Source organism: Heliangelus exortis, chromosome 7 (genome assembly GCF_036169615.1).
Source record: "Heliangelus exortis chromosome 7, bHelExo1.hap1, whole genome shotgun sequence".
NCBI classification, from domain to species: Eukaryota; Metazoa; Chordata; class Aves; order Apodiformes; family Trochilidae; genus Heliangelus; species Heliangelus exortis.
In genome coordinates, this window is record NC_092428.1 from 20263522 (window position 1) to 20282527 (window position 19006).

Below are 19006 nucleotides of genomic sequence, written 5' to 3' on the forward strand. Positions count from 1 at the left end.
TCCCAGGGCATTCAAAATAGTTTCATAAACTTTTACTTCTGCAAAGAGACATTGTTGAAAGCAATTGTTCAGCCAGCCAACTACTGTCACTTCCATGAATATGAATGAGCTCCAATATAGGACACTGAGCTTTTGCAAATGTAAGAAGATCCAATTGTTCAGAGCTAATCTTTGCCTGACATTATTTAGAGACTTTTATTTTCCTCTGGTGTCTGACTATGCAGGCAGAGTCTTGTTTTAAAGTCCCCCTCTTCCCATTGGCACAAATATTTTTTATACCCCCTTACTAAAGCTTTCAGAGGAGTGGGAGAAATCCTACTGTTAATGGGCCCTTGAAAAGGTATACAATGTTTGTCCTGCATGTTCATACTAACCAGCACCTACTCTGAGGGGGAAAAAAAAAATTACAAAAGATAGAAGAAACAGTTCAGAGGTCATGAAAATTAACACTTGGTGTAATTTTGTACCCATAATTTGCATGTACACAACTCAGACATGAATACGTATGGATTAATGCAAATTTTCATACTGGGAAAGATTCACTCTGTGCTCTGAAAAAATAAGGGTAAGGTTGGTGATGAATAATTTTTTTAAAAATATCCTAGTCTGGGTATATAAATAGGTCTCTGTTTCCAGAATAATTACAACTGAAAAACACATCTTCTGAAATAAATAACCTATGCCATAATTAACCTTGGCTTCATTAAATCACAAATAATATTTTTCAAGTCTTACTTGTAAAGGCAAGCTAATTAATTTAAATGTTTCCCTTTACAAAATCTAATTGAAATGATTCACCTATGTAGCTACTTGACAGATCTTATAAATCCTGGGAAGGTTTTCAGACGGTGATTCGGCTACCTTACCCTCTCCCGAGCCCCCCGGGGAGGGAGCTCCGCTCTCACGGAGGGCAGAGCTGTCACCGCCGGCCGCCCCAGCACCGCTTCCCCTTTGTGGGCGCAGGGGCAGATGCGCAGGGAAAGGTGCCGGCTTGTGCCCCGCCACCTCCCGCAGCCGTTCCCGCAAAAGTCAAGTCCTCCTGACCGACCCCTCGGCGTCGCACCCCCCCGGGTGGGACCCCCTCGTCTGTTTGCCCCTCTACGTCCACGCGTGGACCCCGCTGAGGGGACGGGGCGCGGGGCCCTGGCCTCCCCTCCGCAGCGGTGGAGAGAGGGAGCGCTTGCGCATTCAGAAGCCACCTGGAGCCCCCCTGCCCTGCCGGCTCTCCCGCGGTCGCCAGCCCCAGCCTGGGCTGACCTGCGCAGCTCGGCTGGGCACCGCTGTGCGGGGCACCGCTGGGCCGGGCACAGCGCCACAGCCGCCGCACCGCGCCGTGCCGTGCCTCCCCTTTCCTTGTAAGACAGCGCCAACCCCCGACCGAAGAAAAGTTTCCAGCCGAGCGCCAGGACAGGTCCGGGCTGCCACCGGCGCTGAAACCTCCTGCCCGCCAACGGGCCGGGCCTGGGGCGGCCCGCTTTGCAGCCCCATCTCGTCTCCGCGCGCAGCCCACCCGTGCCGTGGGTGCCGCCCCGGCGCGCTCACCTTCCTGCACCGCATGGAAGGGGTTGTTGGCCTCTATGAGCTTGATGGAGTAAGTGATTTTCTCGCTCTGGAGGATGTCGTCATTGAGGTTCAGATCCGAAACCGCCTGCTTGAACACCTCGTCGTCCTTGGCAGCATTGCCTTCGAAAATGGCACCTGCGGGGAGGAAGGCGGCAGAGCGTCAAGGGAGGGCTCGGCCCTGTTCCTCACCGGTTCGGCCCGCCCGGTCGGAGTCCGAGAGCCCCCAGTCCTCCTGAGCCGTGCAAATCTCTAACCGGCTCACACGGTGCCACGCGGAGTAGGTCTGGGGGCACGGGACGTGGGTGGCAGCAGTTGTCTGCGCGGCCTCGTCCCGGCCATGGGGAAGCCCAACACTCCTCCTGACCACTTCTGCTCCACCGCCATTTAGGGAGACAGGAGACGTGAGCCGAAGCCACGCCGAGGTGTGGGACTCGCTTCGCCAGCGACGGGGAAGGGAGCAGGCTGGGGAATTTGACCAACTTTTTATTCACTGCTTCGCTGCTCCCTGGGTCGTTGCCTTTCGGGCAGCTGTTTTATTTGAGGCTCTCATGCACGCACGAACACAAATCCAGGATTTGTGTCCAGTAACCTGGAAGCTTTAATGTCACTGTCCCGTCTATGCAGTTAACGTGAAAACATCTGGCGATGTGCATTACGTAAGATCCCCTTTCTACGGAGCGTGTGCGTGTGCCCACGCCAGGCTTACATCCCCGCTCTGCGCAGCGGTAGATCTCCAGTGTTGGCAACAAAACAAGAGGAAAAAAAACCAAAACAATAACAACCCAAACCTTCTCCCCCAGTCCCGGAAATGTCGTGCTGATTCACACTGTGCGTGCCTGTGGCTGCAGCCTCCGTGAGCTGCCCGTGTGAAATCACAGCTCTGCACTCAGCATCTCTCCTCTCTTACCCACCGGACTGCTATTTCTGCCAGGAGTTTGCTAGCAAACACCTCTAGGAATCAAGTTCGTGCGGGCAGAAGCCGAGGTGACATCGTCCGCCAGCAGGAAAAGCGCGACTGAGAGGAGAGCCGCGGAGGCTCTTTCGCTCCTCACCCCCTCTCCGGCCCGGGCACTTCCCAAGGCTGCCTGCCTGCGGTGCTGGCCTCGCTGCCGCCGGGGTCTGCCCAGACCTGGGGAGCGCCCCTGGACGGTAGCCCCCCACTGCGGTCAGGGCTGACTCCGTCTCCTTAATGGCTCCGCAATGCTGTCTGCCTTGGCTGCGCCCCCAAGGCTCCGGACGCGAGCGGCGCCGAGTGGAGCCTTTTCCCGCGGCCCCGGAGCCGCCGCCCCATGGGGCTGCCGCCCCTACCGGGAAACTTGTTACAGAGCTGGTCCTCCTCTCCCCGTCCCCGCCACGGGTCGACGCGGGACTTTACTCCCTTCTCCGTGGACCCTTCCTTCGTCCGGATCGCTACCACCCCGGCCCCCTCCTTTTTTTCATCTCCCATCCTCCCCAAAAGGCTGGTGGGAATTACAGTTTTGTATTTCCCGGCCGTACTTCTGTCCCCTCCTCTATCATCCTCCACAAGTGATTCTCTCCCCTCTCTCCGCCCCTAAACATCCTCATTTTCGTCCCTGCTGGTACCTTTCAACGCCAGCCAAAAGGTGACTGCAGAGCCTTGCTTTTGCTTGCCAGGCTTCTCGCTGATACCACCATGCCTTGCCCCCAGAAGCCATAAAAGTTCACATCAGCTTTTTCTTTGCCTCTTATTCATCATCTCTCTCTTCCTCCCACTGCTGACCCAGCCTTCTTGCTGCCCAGGGGTTTTAATAAGATCTTATTCAAACCACAAGTTGCGCTCACATTCAGACACAACCACTGCAAATCTCGTCTTTCTAAACCTTTCCCAGCCAAGTCCCCCCTTCCGTCCGTCTCTCCCCCCGCCCCTCCGCATTCCGGCTCGGCTGACACCTGCTACAACAGGGGATGGCAACCAAGGGATTATCTTCCCGAAAGTTTTCCCTGCGAACACGTTCAGATTATGTCTCTCTCCTGCTCGGGTTTGGAGGCGGTTGTTTGTTTTCGGTGGCGTGGAGGCGCGGGGGAAGAAAGCCTTTCAACGCAAACAGGTCCAAGCGCAGGCTCCCCAGCCACACGGGAGACCGCAGCGGCGGCCCCGGTGGGTCCTCCGCCCCGCGCCCGCTCCTGGCCCAGCGCACAGCCGACATTTCGCCCCTAACTTTAAAATCCGAGGGGAGGGGGGACCACGGGGGGGAGGGGGGGAGAGAGGGGGATTCAGCTACCTTTCTCCCTACTCTCCCCCTGTGTCTCCGCGGAGTTGGGTTCAACCGATGCCTGTGACATTGCCGCCGTTAAACGAGACGCTTTCTTCATTTATTTATCTACCGCGTCCCTCTCCAACCTCCTAGATCCCTCTCTTACCAATGTGGATGATGGAGTCCGCCCGCACCGAAACGCACTGAAATATCCAGGGGAAAAGCCAGAGCATCAACACTTCCATTTCCAGCCTCTCGCACAGCACATCAGCCCGGGTCTGGTGGAGAGACAGACCGTGGAAAAGAAGCAAAAAGGCGCAAGGGCAGTTGGAGCAAGCCAGCGGGTGCGGGGGGGAGATGACCAGACACCCCCCCCTTAGAAAAAAAATCCCAAATTCCCCCAGCACCCCAAGAATTTTCCAAGGCTGAGGGAAGCAAGCGATGGGGAGCGGAAAAAAAAGCCAGGGGTAAAAAAGCACGGAGGTAGATCCCGGGTTGGCAGGCAGCGCGGCGGAGCCTCCAGCGCTCGGTGTGTGCCGGGGCGCCGGCAGACCGCGAACTGCGGAGCGGCCCCCCCGCCGCCGCCCGCCCCCCCATCCCCCCCCGCGCCACGTGACTGCGGAGCCTCGGCGCTCGGTGCCGCCGGGGCACGGCGCGGCGGCGGGGCGCGGGCTGTGGGGCGCCGGGGCGGGCAGCACGGGGATGAGCTCGAAGCTCCACGAGGAAGTGGGATAGCTGTGCAAGAACAGGGAAATTAATTGCAATTAAAGATATAGATAGATCCAGAATTATATATATGTCACATATATATAATGTATGTATATCTCCCAGGGGAGGAGGGGTTGGGAATCGATGCTTCAAGCGCAGGGAGCAGAGGAGGGGGCGAGGAGAGGCGAGGCGAGGAAAGGCGAGGCTCCCCCGCAGCTCCTCGGTTGCCGGGCGCAGGCTCCTTCGCGAGGCTGCAGCCCCTGCCCGGAGGGTGCCCAGCATTTCACAGCCTCCCGCAGCCCCCGCCCGGCCCGGGGCGAGGCCGGCGCATCGAGGCCCGGCACTACGCGGCGCGCCCGGCGGGACACCCCTGGAGGTAAGGGCGTGGGGTGCGGAGCTGCGCCCGCTGCTGCCCGCCCAACTTCGGCGACCGGAGAAAGCACGGGGGCACCGCGACGAGGGAGGGCGAGGAGGGAATGCCCCTTCCCCCTTCGACACGCTCGGGCCCGGGACCCGATCCGCATTTGCCAAGCGGAATGGAAACGCGAGATTTTTACCCCCGCGCCGGGGGCGAAGGTGGGGGAGGGGAGAAAAGTGGTACAGCAAAACCGTTTCTTGTTTTGTTTTGTTCTAGCTTTCATTGAAATCTAATTCATAAATTGGACATGCTCGGGCTCAGAAGACTAATTCATCCCCTAAAACAAACGCATCAGTGATTGCAGGCACCCAAACGTGACAAGCGTCTCAATATGCCAAGGATCCAGAGAAAACAAATTTATTCAGGAGCCCGAAACGTAATTACAACTTCTGCCAAGAAAATTAGTCGAGAGCAGGATGTTACCAAGATTATTGAGTTGCTGAGAGGCTGAGGCGCGGACCGCTTTAACGACACATATAGATAAAGTCAGCCTGGATAAGAGGAAACAGCGATTCCCGGAGGTTGCCGTCTTTTAGAAGAGCGCCAGGCTAGTGCCAGAGCGGGGAGTGCCCCCGGGGAGGTAACCCCAGAGCTCGGAGATTCGGCGGGGAAAGGCCCAGGCCGAGTGAAGTCTGAAGTCTGTTCCCAGCGGGGTGCGGAGGGGCGTCCCCCGGGCAAAGGCCGGTGCGGGCGGCCCACCTCCCCCGTCGGTACACCGGCACTGTCATGTAAACGCAGCCATCACCTGTACATGCGCCACGAAATTCTCCAGACACATGGCTTGCTTGCCTGAAAGATTGCTGCAATGTGTTTATTTAATATAGGAAACACTCTTTCATGCAGAGCACAGTAAGGCAAAAACTGCTTAATGCTGAGGAGTAGCAAATACAGACAAGCTTTACAGTGGCTGGGGAGGCAGAAAGAGAAGGGAACACACGGCATAGATGGAGCAGAGCAAAAGGGAAGGAAGCTGAAATGGAAATGATATGAACAAGAGTCCCTGTTGATCCATGTGCATCAACAGCCTCCTGTTCAATGGGAGTTACAGGCAGAGCTTTTGAATAGGGAAAAGCAGGGGATAAATAATGCAAGATACACTTTTTTAGAATTAAATCACTTGTTAACTATACTTACAGTCCTTGTCTTAAATATGCAATTTCACACTGATCAATGCAGAATGATATATACTATACTCTGTATATTCAGGTAATAAAAACACTTAATCCAGACAATTGGCTTCTGGGACAAAGATCAATAGAAATGTTTCTTATTTGACTATGTTAGAGAGTAAAAATTAATTCTAATTTACATTTGTTTCAAATCAATATGCATTTAGTGACTTACACGGGCTCTTTAAAAAGTTAAGCACCTATATTGACCATAGTCATATATATGTCAGTAACAAGTACATGTGTGGGAATTCCAGAAAGGGGAAGTGTTAGTGCAGAACCAATCACTGACTTCCATAGAGCAAAGGAGGTTAAATTTATCCATGTTTGAAAAATGCTTTGGCATCCTAGCATGAAACCTGTAGAAATATGCAACTATTAACACTGCAGTTTATGCAGGCATCCAAACACCAGCCAGCTACAGTCCAAGCACTTGGGAGCAGGTTTGCCACCTAAGTTTCTACAGTGAGGTCTTGATGTCATCTGGGATACCGCTGGCTGCTATTTTAATAATAGTAAAAGAGTAATATAAAATATTAAAGTCTGTGTTGGACAAGTTACAAAATTTCCTGTGCAATTCATGAGCAAACATTCTGCATGCAGAAAAGGTTCCAGTCCCAGCCAAGAGGGAGGAAAAAAGGACAGGAACACAGAATGCTACAGAACAGACCAATTGAAACAGGCCCCAAAAAAGGGGAGAAGGCTATTTGTCACAGCCAGAGGGCAACAACTAACAAGGAAAATGCCTAGAAGAAATCTCAAATGTCACAAAACCTGATCAGTAACATGCAATGCACAATGAGACCTAAATGGATCCACTGCACCAGAGAACTGCAATTTCATTAGCATCTCTGCAAGACGTGATGCAGCATCAAAACTTCATGGTATCTGTTTTTAAACTTAAGTTAGGCTGTGTTACCTTTTCTTTCACATTATCTACATTATCTTTGCTTCCTGTTTCCTTTCCACTCTTTTTTTTTTATAAGCTTTGACTTGGAATATGCTTTTCATAACACATGCTCTTTCCACTATTCTTCCCCTCCTTCCAAAGACAGCTATTAATGCTGTATTTTTAAGCCCAGAATAAACGAGGGAGCTCGTTTCAATTCTGCCATTCATCAATTGCAATTGGAAGAGAGCTGACATTTTGCAGTAGGTGTACATTGTTCAGGTGCAGTCATCGGTGTTAAAAGGTTCATCCATTTGCCAGCATTTTGCATATTGAGGATGTTACAAGTCACAGTGATATTCCATCATCATTGTGTAGGGGACAACTCATTACAAGTTATTACAGAGGGTACCGCTGGATTTACAGAACCAATGGAAGAATGACATCTTATTAGAAATATGCAAGGTAAATGCTCAACTCAAGAGACAGTCACTATTCAAAGTTCAGCTCCGTGGCAACAGATGCAATTCTACACACATCCCTAGGAGCTCTATTACCTTTGCAAACCACTGTGGTGATTTTAAGCTCACTTATAATGAGCTATCACTGTGCTTATTTCTGTTGTCAGAATAAACGTAGTATGAAACCTATGCAGAACAGGTTTTACTACCAAAAGAGTGAGGCTCTGAAAACTGCATTGCAATTAGAAATCTAGAATACCCTAGAAAGGTGAACTGAGAGGCTCATGCAGTGCCACACTCAGAGCCTTGTGCCCAAAGCTCTATCCCTCTATGCTGCCACAACAAGAAGAGACTCGTTTTGAAAGACATCACCAGAACCATGGCTGCAGGATATGCCTGGATCTGGAAAGCCCCATATGTTTACTGAGCATTTACAAAGCAGGAGCTCTGCAAAACTAGAATAAAGATGCAGCAATGATCTGCAAGTGTTAGCTGCTCAGTCTAAGGATTCTAATACATAACATGGTCACACCTCCCTTCTTTGCTAATAGCCAAAGTGTCTACAGTTAACACACACAGTCAAATTTCACTGCATTTTACAGTAAGAAACTCAGCACCTCTACTTCTCTTTGGAAATAGTAATGCAGACACTAAAACTTACTATACATTCCTAACTTTGTGGATGTTTTATGTTTAAAAAGTTCTTTGATTGTCATTCCCCTCTGGTGACAGCCTGAGGCTTCAGTTGTTTTATTGAAGCTTCCTTTAGCTTATTCAAACCTTCTTTTCTTTTTCATGCTTGATAGCATAGTATGATCATCTTGCAGTACTAATGGACTAGAGTCTCTCTGCAAGAAGAGCCTGCTGAATTCCAGAGGTTTTTGCAGGACAGTTGACATTCTTAATTAATTTGTTGTGAGTCTACCAACAACCTGAAACTTTGCTGCAGTCAACTCTATTTGGATTGACAGGCCATTTAACATGCCATAAAGATGGCAAAGCACTATTCTTTCAAATTTTTTTTTTTTTTACCAGATTTAATTCAGGAGAGTACACACAGCATAAATTTGATACTTATATTTGCTTAATTCCACCAGTTCAGTATCTGTTACATCTTGATAAGATCTATATTTACTTCCCTATTCTTCCACCTGCGCCTTTCCACGCCCTTTTTCTTGAACAAGCATTTTCTTTACAACAGTCAAGGACCTATAGAGGCTTTTCCTATAGAGGCTTTTTCCAGCCTCTCACATTTTCCTAGCTGCATAAATGCATTCAGTGTAGCACAAGGCAAGCTGTATCAGTGCTGGTAAACTTAAGGTCTACCTTCACATTTGTATTTAATAAAGCACTTCAATTCAGAAGAAAGTCAAGAGGAATCTGTTTATTCACAACATTTTAATCCCACCAATATGTACTTTGTGGGGAGCTCTAACACGAAGGTGGCAAAAGAATCCTCTGTCCGTTCAGGATGTGAGTGTAACTCAGTCAAAGGAAAAACCCTTTCTCATTTCTAAGCAAGTCTCTTGTCATTATATCTACTGGACACTGACTTTGTTACAATACAGATGTATAACGATACAAGTTTCCAACTAAAATTCCTGTTAATTATGCATAGTTTAATAGTAGCTATATCAAGATAATCTCTGCACTAAAGTCATTGTCACTCCTCTTAGGGGGGAAAAAAGTTACAAATTTCTCCAGCGAACAGATAAAACCTTCTTCAGGGGAACTTCTGCTCCCAGATATTAAGGTAGACAAGAAATTATTTCTGCATTCAGAGTCCAACTGGTTACAAGTTACTCAAAAACATCTTGAATAACTCTTATTGATCCATCCACATTGTATGTACTGTCCAGTCTCATGAGCTGTTCAATGAGCTGCCTATTACAGATGATGAGACACTGCTAGGACAGCTGCCCTCTGCCATCACAGCAACCCAAAGAGACAGGATAATCCAGAAAGGAAACCAAAATAAGAAATTTCCCAGATCTCATTACTTGTGCAACCACCATAAATAGACACTGACCTTTCACAAACAATCTCCATTAATAACAGGCCAAGAATGACACCTCCAGTGTATGGATACTTCACTGTGAATACATTTCTCACTACTCCCACTATTATAAAACTTACAAGCACTTGACCATAAGAATATATCCTTGTTTTATTAGAATGGATTGAAATTGCAGGGTGGGTATGTCAGCTGGAGGAAAAAGTAAGTTCCTAGAAGTTATCTTGCTGTTCAGTTTGACTGAAGACTCTGGAAAAGCTGTATTCTTGCTACTTCTTACTGTACCCATCTAGAGAGTAACAAAAGCAGCAAAGTAGATGCTGTTCCATGATGAAGCAGGTAGCCAGAAAAGTCTGACCACGTACATTTGAAAAGTTCTGCCCTCCAGCCAAGACATGGTAACTGATTTTGTGTTTGTTCCTACTTCACTCCAAATTCCACAGAGAAGTGATGTAAGCAGAAAGATTTTGCTACTAGCCAGGAACTTGAACGCTGCCCTTTGCTGTATCTCAGCCAAAGAATAGGGACCTTTTCAATTGCACTCAGTCCTTTGCCATCACTAAATACTGATGCAGTTTATGCGTGCAGAATCCTTTAAAAGCCTCACAATGGAAAGTACTCTAAGTGGAAATTAATTTTACCTCTAAGAAAACATGATCTTTCTCAACAATCCATTTCAAACCATATTATATTTAATGCCCATCTCACAATGGGCCACTTCTCCCAGCTGGGAAGGTTTCTGTTTTGACTTGCAGTGCTGTGTCATGGAGTATTTATTTTTTTCTCCAGTGTGTTTTTTCAACATCTACTTTTCAGCCATTTGTACAAAAAAAGGGCATATTTGCTTTTTCAGTGACTCCATTAGCATTAGTTGCAGTCACACACAAAAAGCAGGAGAGAATATATTCTCCCAGGGATCTGTGTTCTGCTCAAAAAAGGTTGCCAGTCACGGAGTTCATAATTCATATTTTCAGGAAGGGATGAAATGAAGATTTTATAACAGAAACATCAGATTGACTCTCCTGGTGTGCCTGGCTTCACAATTTATCCTAGCACAGCCTTTGTTTATTGTATTTCTGCCTTTCAGGTAAAGGGGGGGGAGGAGGAAAAAAGGGAACAAATATCCAGCAAACCAGTATGGTAAACTGTCATGGCATTTCTTAAATTTCCTACTCACAGAAGGGGAGCTTCTTTTTTAAAAGGCTGTTCAATCCAGCCATTGGAGCAGAGGGGCCATGATTCCTGGGCTCCATTCCCACCACAGTCACCGTTTCATTTCATGACTAATTGAGCGGACTGTTGCATGAACATTGTATTCAGTTCTCAGTTTAAGGGTGAACAAGAACATCAAGTTCCTTTCCTCAGTTACTGTACCCAGTCAGCTGTCCTACTTCTCTAGGAAGTGTAGGGGAAACATGGTAGGGGTTTTTTTGGCGAGTCAAACAGGCAATTCTAAATAATTTCAAGTTTGTGAATTGTAGGGAGACAAGAAAAAGTTCTCAGTTTAAAAATAATTTCAAGCAAAAAATGCCTCCTGTGGTCTTTGGGACTTGCTCAGCCCATGTGGCTGAGCAGGCAAATACTCACCATTAAAACTCCATTGCTGAGCAGAGTGACAGGAGTTCAGCTGTCCAGTGATTTTATTTTATCCAAGGGCAGGGAGAAAATGACACATCATAGTGAGACATCCAGAACCATAAGCTGGATAGACTCACCTCTTAGTTACATTTAAACCACTTCGACTGTTCTGCTAGAGCAGGCATCTGAACTAGGTCTCCCAAGTGAGAAAGGGATGTCCTGATGAGGTAATGTTGGGGAGGAGCAGGTGAAGAATATACACCTCTTCTGAGACAGGAAAAAAACCCAACCCACAAACACTGAAGAATTTCCATGTAGCCTGAAAGAAGAAGAGAAGAAAAGAATGCTTCTTCCTTCCTAATTCTAGGCTGTAGAGGGTGTTTGTATCTATGAACAGAATAGCAGCTTTCTAAACCAGGATTCCATGTGTCAAGAAGTTTGTTCAGAGCAGGTTGATTTTCTGTGGGCATTTTACACTGCTTCCTGACAAGTAGCTCCTTCTGTGAATGCTTCTGCCTTTGAACACTCCCAGACATTCATAATCTTTCCAATGGTTTAAGCCACAGAAGCCCTGGAGTGGTGCCTTGTCCCTTCACCACCTATTCCCATTTAAACACCCTCAGTTGTAAACATGACTGTGTACCAGAGGAAAAATTTCAGTAGTCTTTACAGTGTGGTCAGCAGAAACAGGCAACCCAGGACTACATGGCCTTGTAGCACTCCACATAGCACTATTTGCATGTTATTACCATAGCATATACAGTTAAGCCACAGAAAAAATAAAAATTAGCTTAAGAACTTCAAAACACTTCAATTCCTGGTACACAACATCTGAAAGCACTGGAAACAATGACCTCTTTTTATTGATTCCTATTAGAAATTAACTTGAAGAATGTAAAGAAGCCCAAATGTTTTTTTCTGGTCTTCTGATAACTCAGAGACACTGCAGTAAGGGGTTTATGCAACGGGTAGGGAGGATAAAAAGCAGGTGGCACATTAAGCATCCAGCACTCCCTGGGTCACAGTCCTCATCACAGCACCATTGTGAAACTTCACTGAACAATGGTTTCTAGAGCTTCCAAGTTCTCTGTTATACTCAAAATATCATTAAATTCACTCTATCATGCTTCTAATCTAAACTGCATGGCATTATACAGCAATATATTATACCTTAGCTGTATACTATCCAGCTGAATGCAATTGAAATAGCTTTGTTTGCTGCAGTGCTGTATTACCATCACACATGACTATAACAGGCAACATTGATTTTTAAGCAATGACATTGATTACAACTCTTATTTTTAAAGTGCTGGCAGGATACAGCCCTTGGATAAGTACTTTAAGACCAAATTTGAATTGCATTTCCCAGCAGCTCTCCTTTATTTACAGAGACTATAAAGCAGAATTACGAGTAATACTACTGACTTCAACACATACTGAGAATTTACACCAGTATGTAAGTTTAAGTAATATGAGCTTTTAGCACTTCACACTTACACGACTATAATATCCTTTAGATTATTTTTTTTAAATGCAAAATTATTTTCTTTTCCCCCCACACTAGTTAGGAAAGACACTAGTTTCCTGAGAGGTCAATTTATTAAATTGAATGTGACCTTTTAGAGCATACTTGAAAAGGGATTCCTGCTCCCTGGAAAAAGAGGCAACTTCTTCACATACCACTCTGAGTCATGGAAGTTTCTACAAGCCAGTAAGCAAACCACTCTTGGAAAAAAAAAAAAGAAATTCAAGCACAAACCCACAGCATATCTTTGCACCTATTGCATACTTGAGTATATGCATTACAGAGTTTCCATGCTACCAAGCAGCCCTATAGATTTATCAGATTTATCACCATCATAACATTACTTAGTCAGTTTCCCTGGAGTGTTGCTTACTCCATTCCAAAAATAACTTTTAAATACCTCTCCAAGATTTCTATGCAGATTGTGTCTTTGTTCTCATACCCTCTCAATGGCTCCCAAGTTGATAAAGAACTCCTAGTTATTTAACTGCTTTGCCAGCTGAATCCTAATTTACAACAGCCCACAAGGATCATATTTTTCCACTTCTGGCTCTTCCTGCCAGGAAGGCCATTGAGTTCATTAGTGCCTTCACCTCTGCTGGTCTACCTGCAATTCCACAAAACCTGGTCCCCAAGTAGCTAAACAGCCTTTTCCTTACCCAATAGGTGGTGAAAACCCAGGAATTTCTTATCACAAATCCCTTGTTTCCCTCCCAGGATTTATACCAGAAATACAAAAACCTGTAGTACACAATTGCCTTTATGTCATGTGTTACAATAATCCAAGATTCTGCATCTGAGCCTTGTTTGGAGCATCACATCTAAACTGCTATTAGTCACTTATGTTTTTGATGCAATTTCCCTGGATAAATTATATTTTACTTTCCTCAGTGGTTCAGAGAGCTTTGACTTCACCATCTGACTTAGATTTATTCAGTAAGACAGATTTCTCTTTCAAGGAGCAGATTTATTGTCAGGAGCCAAAGAAATCCATTAGAAAACCAAACTGAAGATGCACCCACGATCCAATTACTCCACATAGATCCTATAATTTACCAAGTAAAATGCATTTAGGAGAGATAGGTAACATAGCAGCATTTGCCAGCCTTACATCCTATTGTTTACTCCAAGCCTCTCTTTCCAACCTTTATGAATTTCCCCTTAATTAAGGGCATAATAGTCCTAAGAAATTAGTAAAAGCCATTTCTGCTCTCCGCCTCCATCTACATTAACTGTATTAACAAGCTTATGGAGAAGGGCACAGGAGGCACAGCAGCAAGTGCCATACCATAGTCCTCCTGGGCCCTGAACATCTTCTGCATTTTATTTAGGAACAGTCCACAGAGTGACTTGGCCTCCCCTCAGCATGGAGCAAGCCCAAGATTTTCATAGAGCAAGAGAAGAAAATCAGTTTAGCCTCAGATCACCAGAGTGAAAGTGTCACTTCTCAGGACCCTCACTTCACTGCTATGATTGCTCAGAGTCTTTCTCCACCCAAAGGAATGCAATTGCTCTCAGCACTATCACACCGTGGAGAACTGCTGAACAGTTTCACTTCAGCCACTCAAATTTTGTGTAATAATCTGGGATTAGTAACTTCACATTACAATCTGAGCTCAGTAGTGTTTTCAGCAGCAGCATTTCTGGCCCCAGAAGATGAAGGCCTCCATCAGGGACATTGTGCCTTTTTTTTCTGCCCACCCACCCCACTGCCTAACTACAAAACCTCATGAGACAAAATAAAATCTATCAGGTCTTCTAAAGTCACATATCTAAAGCCACACCTGGTCATGCCATCAGATGACATTTGTCTAGACCATCAGTAGTAAAAATCACAAGATCACAAGCTTTCATATGTGGATATATACCCTGGCTGCCCAGACAAAATACAGGGCCAGCTGCCACTAGATGGGGAACAGCCCTAAAAATTTTCAGGAGGCAGAAAGTGGAAGTGCCTGGCTTGCTACCTCCAGGTGAAGCTGTGTCTGGTCCTGCCTAGCACCTGCTCACCAGGTCCACAGGCACAAAGCTGCAGCTTCTCTGACTTTTAGTGGCAGTAGCCTGTCCCTTCAATTCAATCAGTGGTTACCACAGTATTTTATTGTGTTTTGGCCAATATGGCAAAAAGAAGATGCATTCTATAAACACAGTGAATTATTTCTTGTATTTAGACATCTAAATGTCTAAGTGGAAATTCTCACTGCTAGGAGTGAACTGTGTGATACTCTGTGCACAGGATGACAACACCCTTCTACTAATGAAGACACAGCAGCTCAAACGATTTTCCATTAGCACACAATCAAACTTTATATTGCTTATAGAAGGGAAACAGATTCAGGATACTGTCTGAGACTAAAAGGGACTTCTGGACACTGATGAGGAAAAAAAACCAAGAGGTAAGCAAATTTCTTGCCTATTGGTTTCTGTAACCTTGAGCTCATCTTGTTGCACTGTAGTGGAATAAATCTGTGCATTTATAGGTTTCATTTAAAGGCTGAAAAAGAAAAAAAACCACATTCAAATAGCCATAGATGTACTAAGCTGATTCACTATACAGTTTTACTAAACTAATTAAAGATGGAATAATGCAATGAAGAAAATGAAGTGAACAGTTAGAATCAAATCAATAAGTTCAAAGAATCAGATCACTAAATTAATACAGCAACAGATAACCAAATCAGCTCACAAGAAGAATAAGCTTTCTAGCTCACAGGAAAAAGAATGAATTGCTCTGGATTAGTGTCATAGACAGGGGATTTAAAGGAAGAGATAGCTCCTGTTCAACACAAGGCCACAGCCAGCACTCACTTTTATGTAGTTCATGAACCACACTGGTGAGGAGCACAGGCAACTGCTCAGCATACTGTGGGCTTAGCCTGGAGCTGTAAGCCCAGGTTTTGGACTGTTTTCCCTTTCACCACCACCCTGGTTGGATTAATCCAGTCCTCCTCCACAGCCACAGCACAACCTCTGCTCTACAGAGGGTTTCAGAGAAACCAACACAGCTCTCAGAGCCAGCCTATTGCAGCACCACAGATACTGTAGTGGAAGCTCAGGTTCCACCCATATTTATGGGGGAGTTTAGTTTGGAGAAGAGGAGGCTCAGGGGAGATCTCATCACTCTCTACAACTCCCTGAAAGGAGGTTGGGGGTCAGTCTGTTCTCCCAAGTAGCTACCAGTAAGACAAGAGGGCATGGACTTAAGCTCAAACCAAAATAAATGCTGATAGGGATTCCTTCTTAACACAGCTGAGTAAGTCGCAGATGACCTGTTATCTTGGGAGAGATGGATCCTTGTGCAGGAATCACTAGGAACTGCTGATGCAAAACCATAGCATTTACATGGATGTAACATCCACAAGGTGTTAAATAATCTGACAGAATTTTGAATGCACAAAAAAGGACATGTACCAAACAATAAGGGTTCTTTTCTCTTCAATACATTGTCTCTTCCAAAGAGCATTTTTGATTTTCTGGTCTATTTTCCTTTAACAAGATGGTTTAGTTTGTTACTTCTTATATGACTAAAAGCAGCACACCATTTTCCTTCTACAAAGACAATAAATAACATTAAGGGAGTTATATGAGAAAAGGTAGAGTAACTTTACAACAGAAAGGCTGTCATAATGACAGGCTGCAGGATAATAGCCTTAAGGCAACATCATAATAAAATGTCCGTTTTTTACCTAACACCCTTTTAGATTGATTTTTCCACATTCCAAATACTCCCATAACCATCTTTTGACATTTCTCCTGCACAGCTGGCTACGCCATCCTTAAGCAATCTCTCCCTACCTGGCATTATTATTATTTTTAAAGCAATTTCTTTCACCTCTTTTCAGCTAAGACTTATGTTAAACCTAATTGCCAGTTGCTACCCTCCTTTCTAGAAAAAAAAATCTGATTTCCAACTGATTGAAATGCATTCTTACTGTAAAATACTATATAATCATAATACACATTATAGGAATATGATTAGCAAGAGACAAAAAAGATACAGGTGCCATTTGCATTCTTGATGTCTATCTTGAAATGTTAACTCACAAATGAGCACAGCCTTACAATAGGAGCACCACGTGTATTACAAACTGAATTACTAGCAACAGGCAAAAAAAAAAAAAAGTATGTTGCTTGATTATGATTAATAAAGCAGTTAACACAGAAGGAATATTACTCTTGCTGGGTGCTCATTATGCATTTGGTAATCTCTATTTATAGGACAATGAAACATGGGGTTTATGAAATGCCATCTGTTGGTTTCTTTAATGTATAGGATTTCTGACTTCAGGAGCTGCAGTGTTGATAGTGCTACATCATGTAATACTAAAGCTTTTGATTATGAGAACTCAAGCCATTAAACATCAAGAAGCAGGTTGAATAGATAACCTGAACAGTGTATCTCTTGTCTTCATGCTCTAATCTGTTTTAAAAGCAATTTACACTTTCATGTAATTGATTTCGATCATTCATTCAAATAGCATAACACACACAAAATGATACATTGCAGTGATCCACAAATGTGATAGAAGTGATTTTGTTCTTTGATCTCCACAAGAGAAGTTGTCATATGAGAGATGCTCACAGGGATCTAATACTACTACAGGCAAAATGCAACTACTCTTTTTCTCTAAAAAATAAAATTAAACCACAGGCATAAGAAAAAAAAATATGCTTATACGTGCATTGAATTTGCCAGTACCTAGAGAACACTTTTCTTGCATATTAACCATAGAAACACAGAACTCATAATGAAGGTTAATAATGGAGTGTATCAAGAGTACTAAGTTTGACTGTCATTGAGTTCTGTACCTAGTGAAATCACCAAATGGCTCAATATCCAGAGCTCGGCTTCCCTTTGAGCATAAACTTATTTTTTTAAAGAAATTCATAAAATTGTGATTTACTTTTTTGAAATGAGTCACTGAGTATTCATATCACAAAGGTGGAGGGAATTGTATCACTGGCTTAAGGTTTAATTAGGACTACTGACTCCAACAGGAACCACAAACACTAAGCTGCTCATGGGGCATGCAGGCACAGGAAGAAACAGCTGAGCACCATAAGGGACAATTCAGTTTCTTAGGCAGTTTCTTAGGGATATCAACAGACAATTTCTGTTTCCAGTTTCTATTTTCAATTGCTTTCACCTCAGATGTAGTCTCTGCTCTTCATTGTGTTTCTCTATCATAGCCTGTCAGATAAATGGAAGCACCAGCTGCCCAGGACAGGAGCTGCCGTCTCTGCTGTTTCTCTCCAGCACTGTGACAGAAGCAGCCTGATGTCTGAACCAACAAGGTTAGGATGCATTCCATCCCACAATATGGGATTTGCTTCCCTCTCAGAAGCTAGATAAATGGTAGAAACCACTGCATTTCCACCAAAAACGAGGTCTCTGTCTGACAGTTCACAGCTCTCAGTGTTAGGACAGGTTGACATAAATACTTGATGGAAATAACATTTTGACAATAACTTCACATTTGTGTTTTTGATACACACAGTAGAATGTGCTGCTTATAGCCTGGATTCAGTCTAAGAAAGACCATTAACAACAAAACAAACAAACACGAAAACCCCCAAGCTGTTTCATGAGAGGGCTCCCAAAGAACCTCGAATATCAGTCTTTCCAGTGATGTACCCAAAAAGCAAACTGGTGTTCTCCTTTTTCTCAGAGACACGGTTTACAGAAAACACTGGAATTTGGCCAAAAGATCAACACGAAGTAGAAATGTACCACAGCTTTTGGGGTGGATATGGAGAAGGTCCTATTTGTGTCCTACAGATGCCTTATAAAGGAAACCATATTTGTAGGCAATTCACCATCCGTGAGGTATTCTTACAAAACTCAGAGTGTCTTAAGCTAATGGCAGACAAGTTAAACAGGAGATCAGAGCAATTCTGCAAATCATGGTGGCACAAATCACAGCATCCTCACTTAGTATACAAAACGCTCACAAGCAGAGGAAGAATGGATTATATAAGGAAAGAGGTGAGGAACTAAAATGCTTTCAGATGGCACAAATAATTCTAAGGTGAAAAATGAAAAACATTACCTGTAATTTACTTAAATGCCACTACTTAAAGTAGTACTTAGATACATTTAACTACATTAAGTAGTACTTAAATACATTTAAATGAATGGTTGTTATCTCTAGATGCAGAAAATAAATAATTAGTGTACCCTCAATGTTAAAATCTGCCTTAAGTGGGGACACAAATAGATGTTCTTTTCAACTATTTGAAGAATATAGTCATGATTCAGCTATAGTTGCTAATAATATCTCATTCTCTTTTCCCCTCTCCTCTTGTTTGTTAAAGGCTGCATTTCTATCATTTACCACAGAGTATTTCAGTAGTAACTATTGGTTTCTATGTGAGAGCAATGTTACAGGTTATGCAACATTTTTTCATCCCTCTATTTTGCCTATATGCTTTATCTTTTAAAAGACACAGAGTTCCCAAAATGGA

The 19006-nt window shown here is 44.6% G+C and overlaps 1 protein-coding gene across 2 annotated transcripts in view; it reads right to left on the bottom strand.

The window, feature by feature from the left end:
* GRID1 (glutamate ionotropic receptor delta type subunit 1) overlaps positions 1 to 4362 on the bottom strand; it is a 491930-nt gene extending 487568 nt beyond the window's left edge. Inside the window, exons 1-2 of one of the 2 annotated variants that reach the window (XM_071749233.1) lie at positions 3946 to 4362; positions 1543 to 1698 (exon numbers count right to left, since the gene is read on the bottom strand). In XM_071749233.1, coding sequence (XP_071605334.1) covers positions 1543 to 1698; positions 3946 to 4024 — 235 coding nt within the window. In that variant the 5' untranslated portion in view covers positions 4025 to 4362. The remainder of the gene's footprint in view (positions 1 to 1542; positions 1699 to 3945) is intronic. The other variant, XM_071749234.1, reaches the window with a different exon arrangement.
* Between the last annotated feature and the right edge of the window lie 14644 nt (positions 4363 to 19006).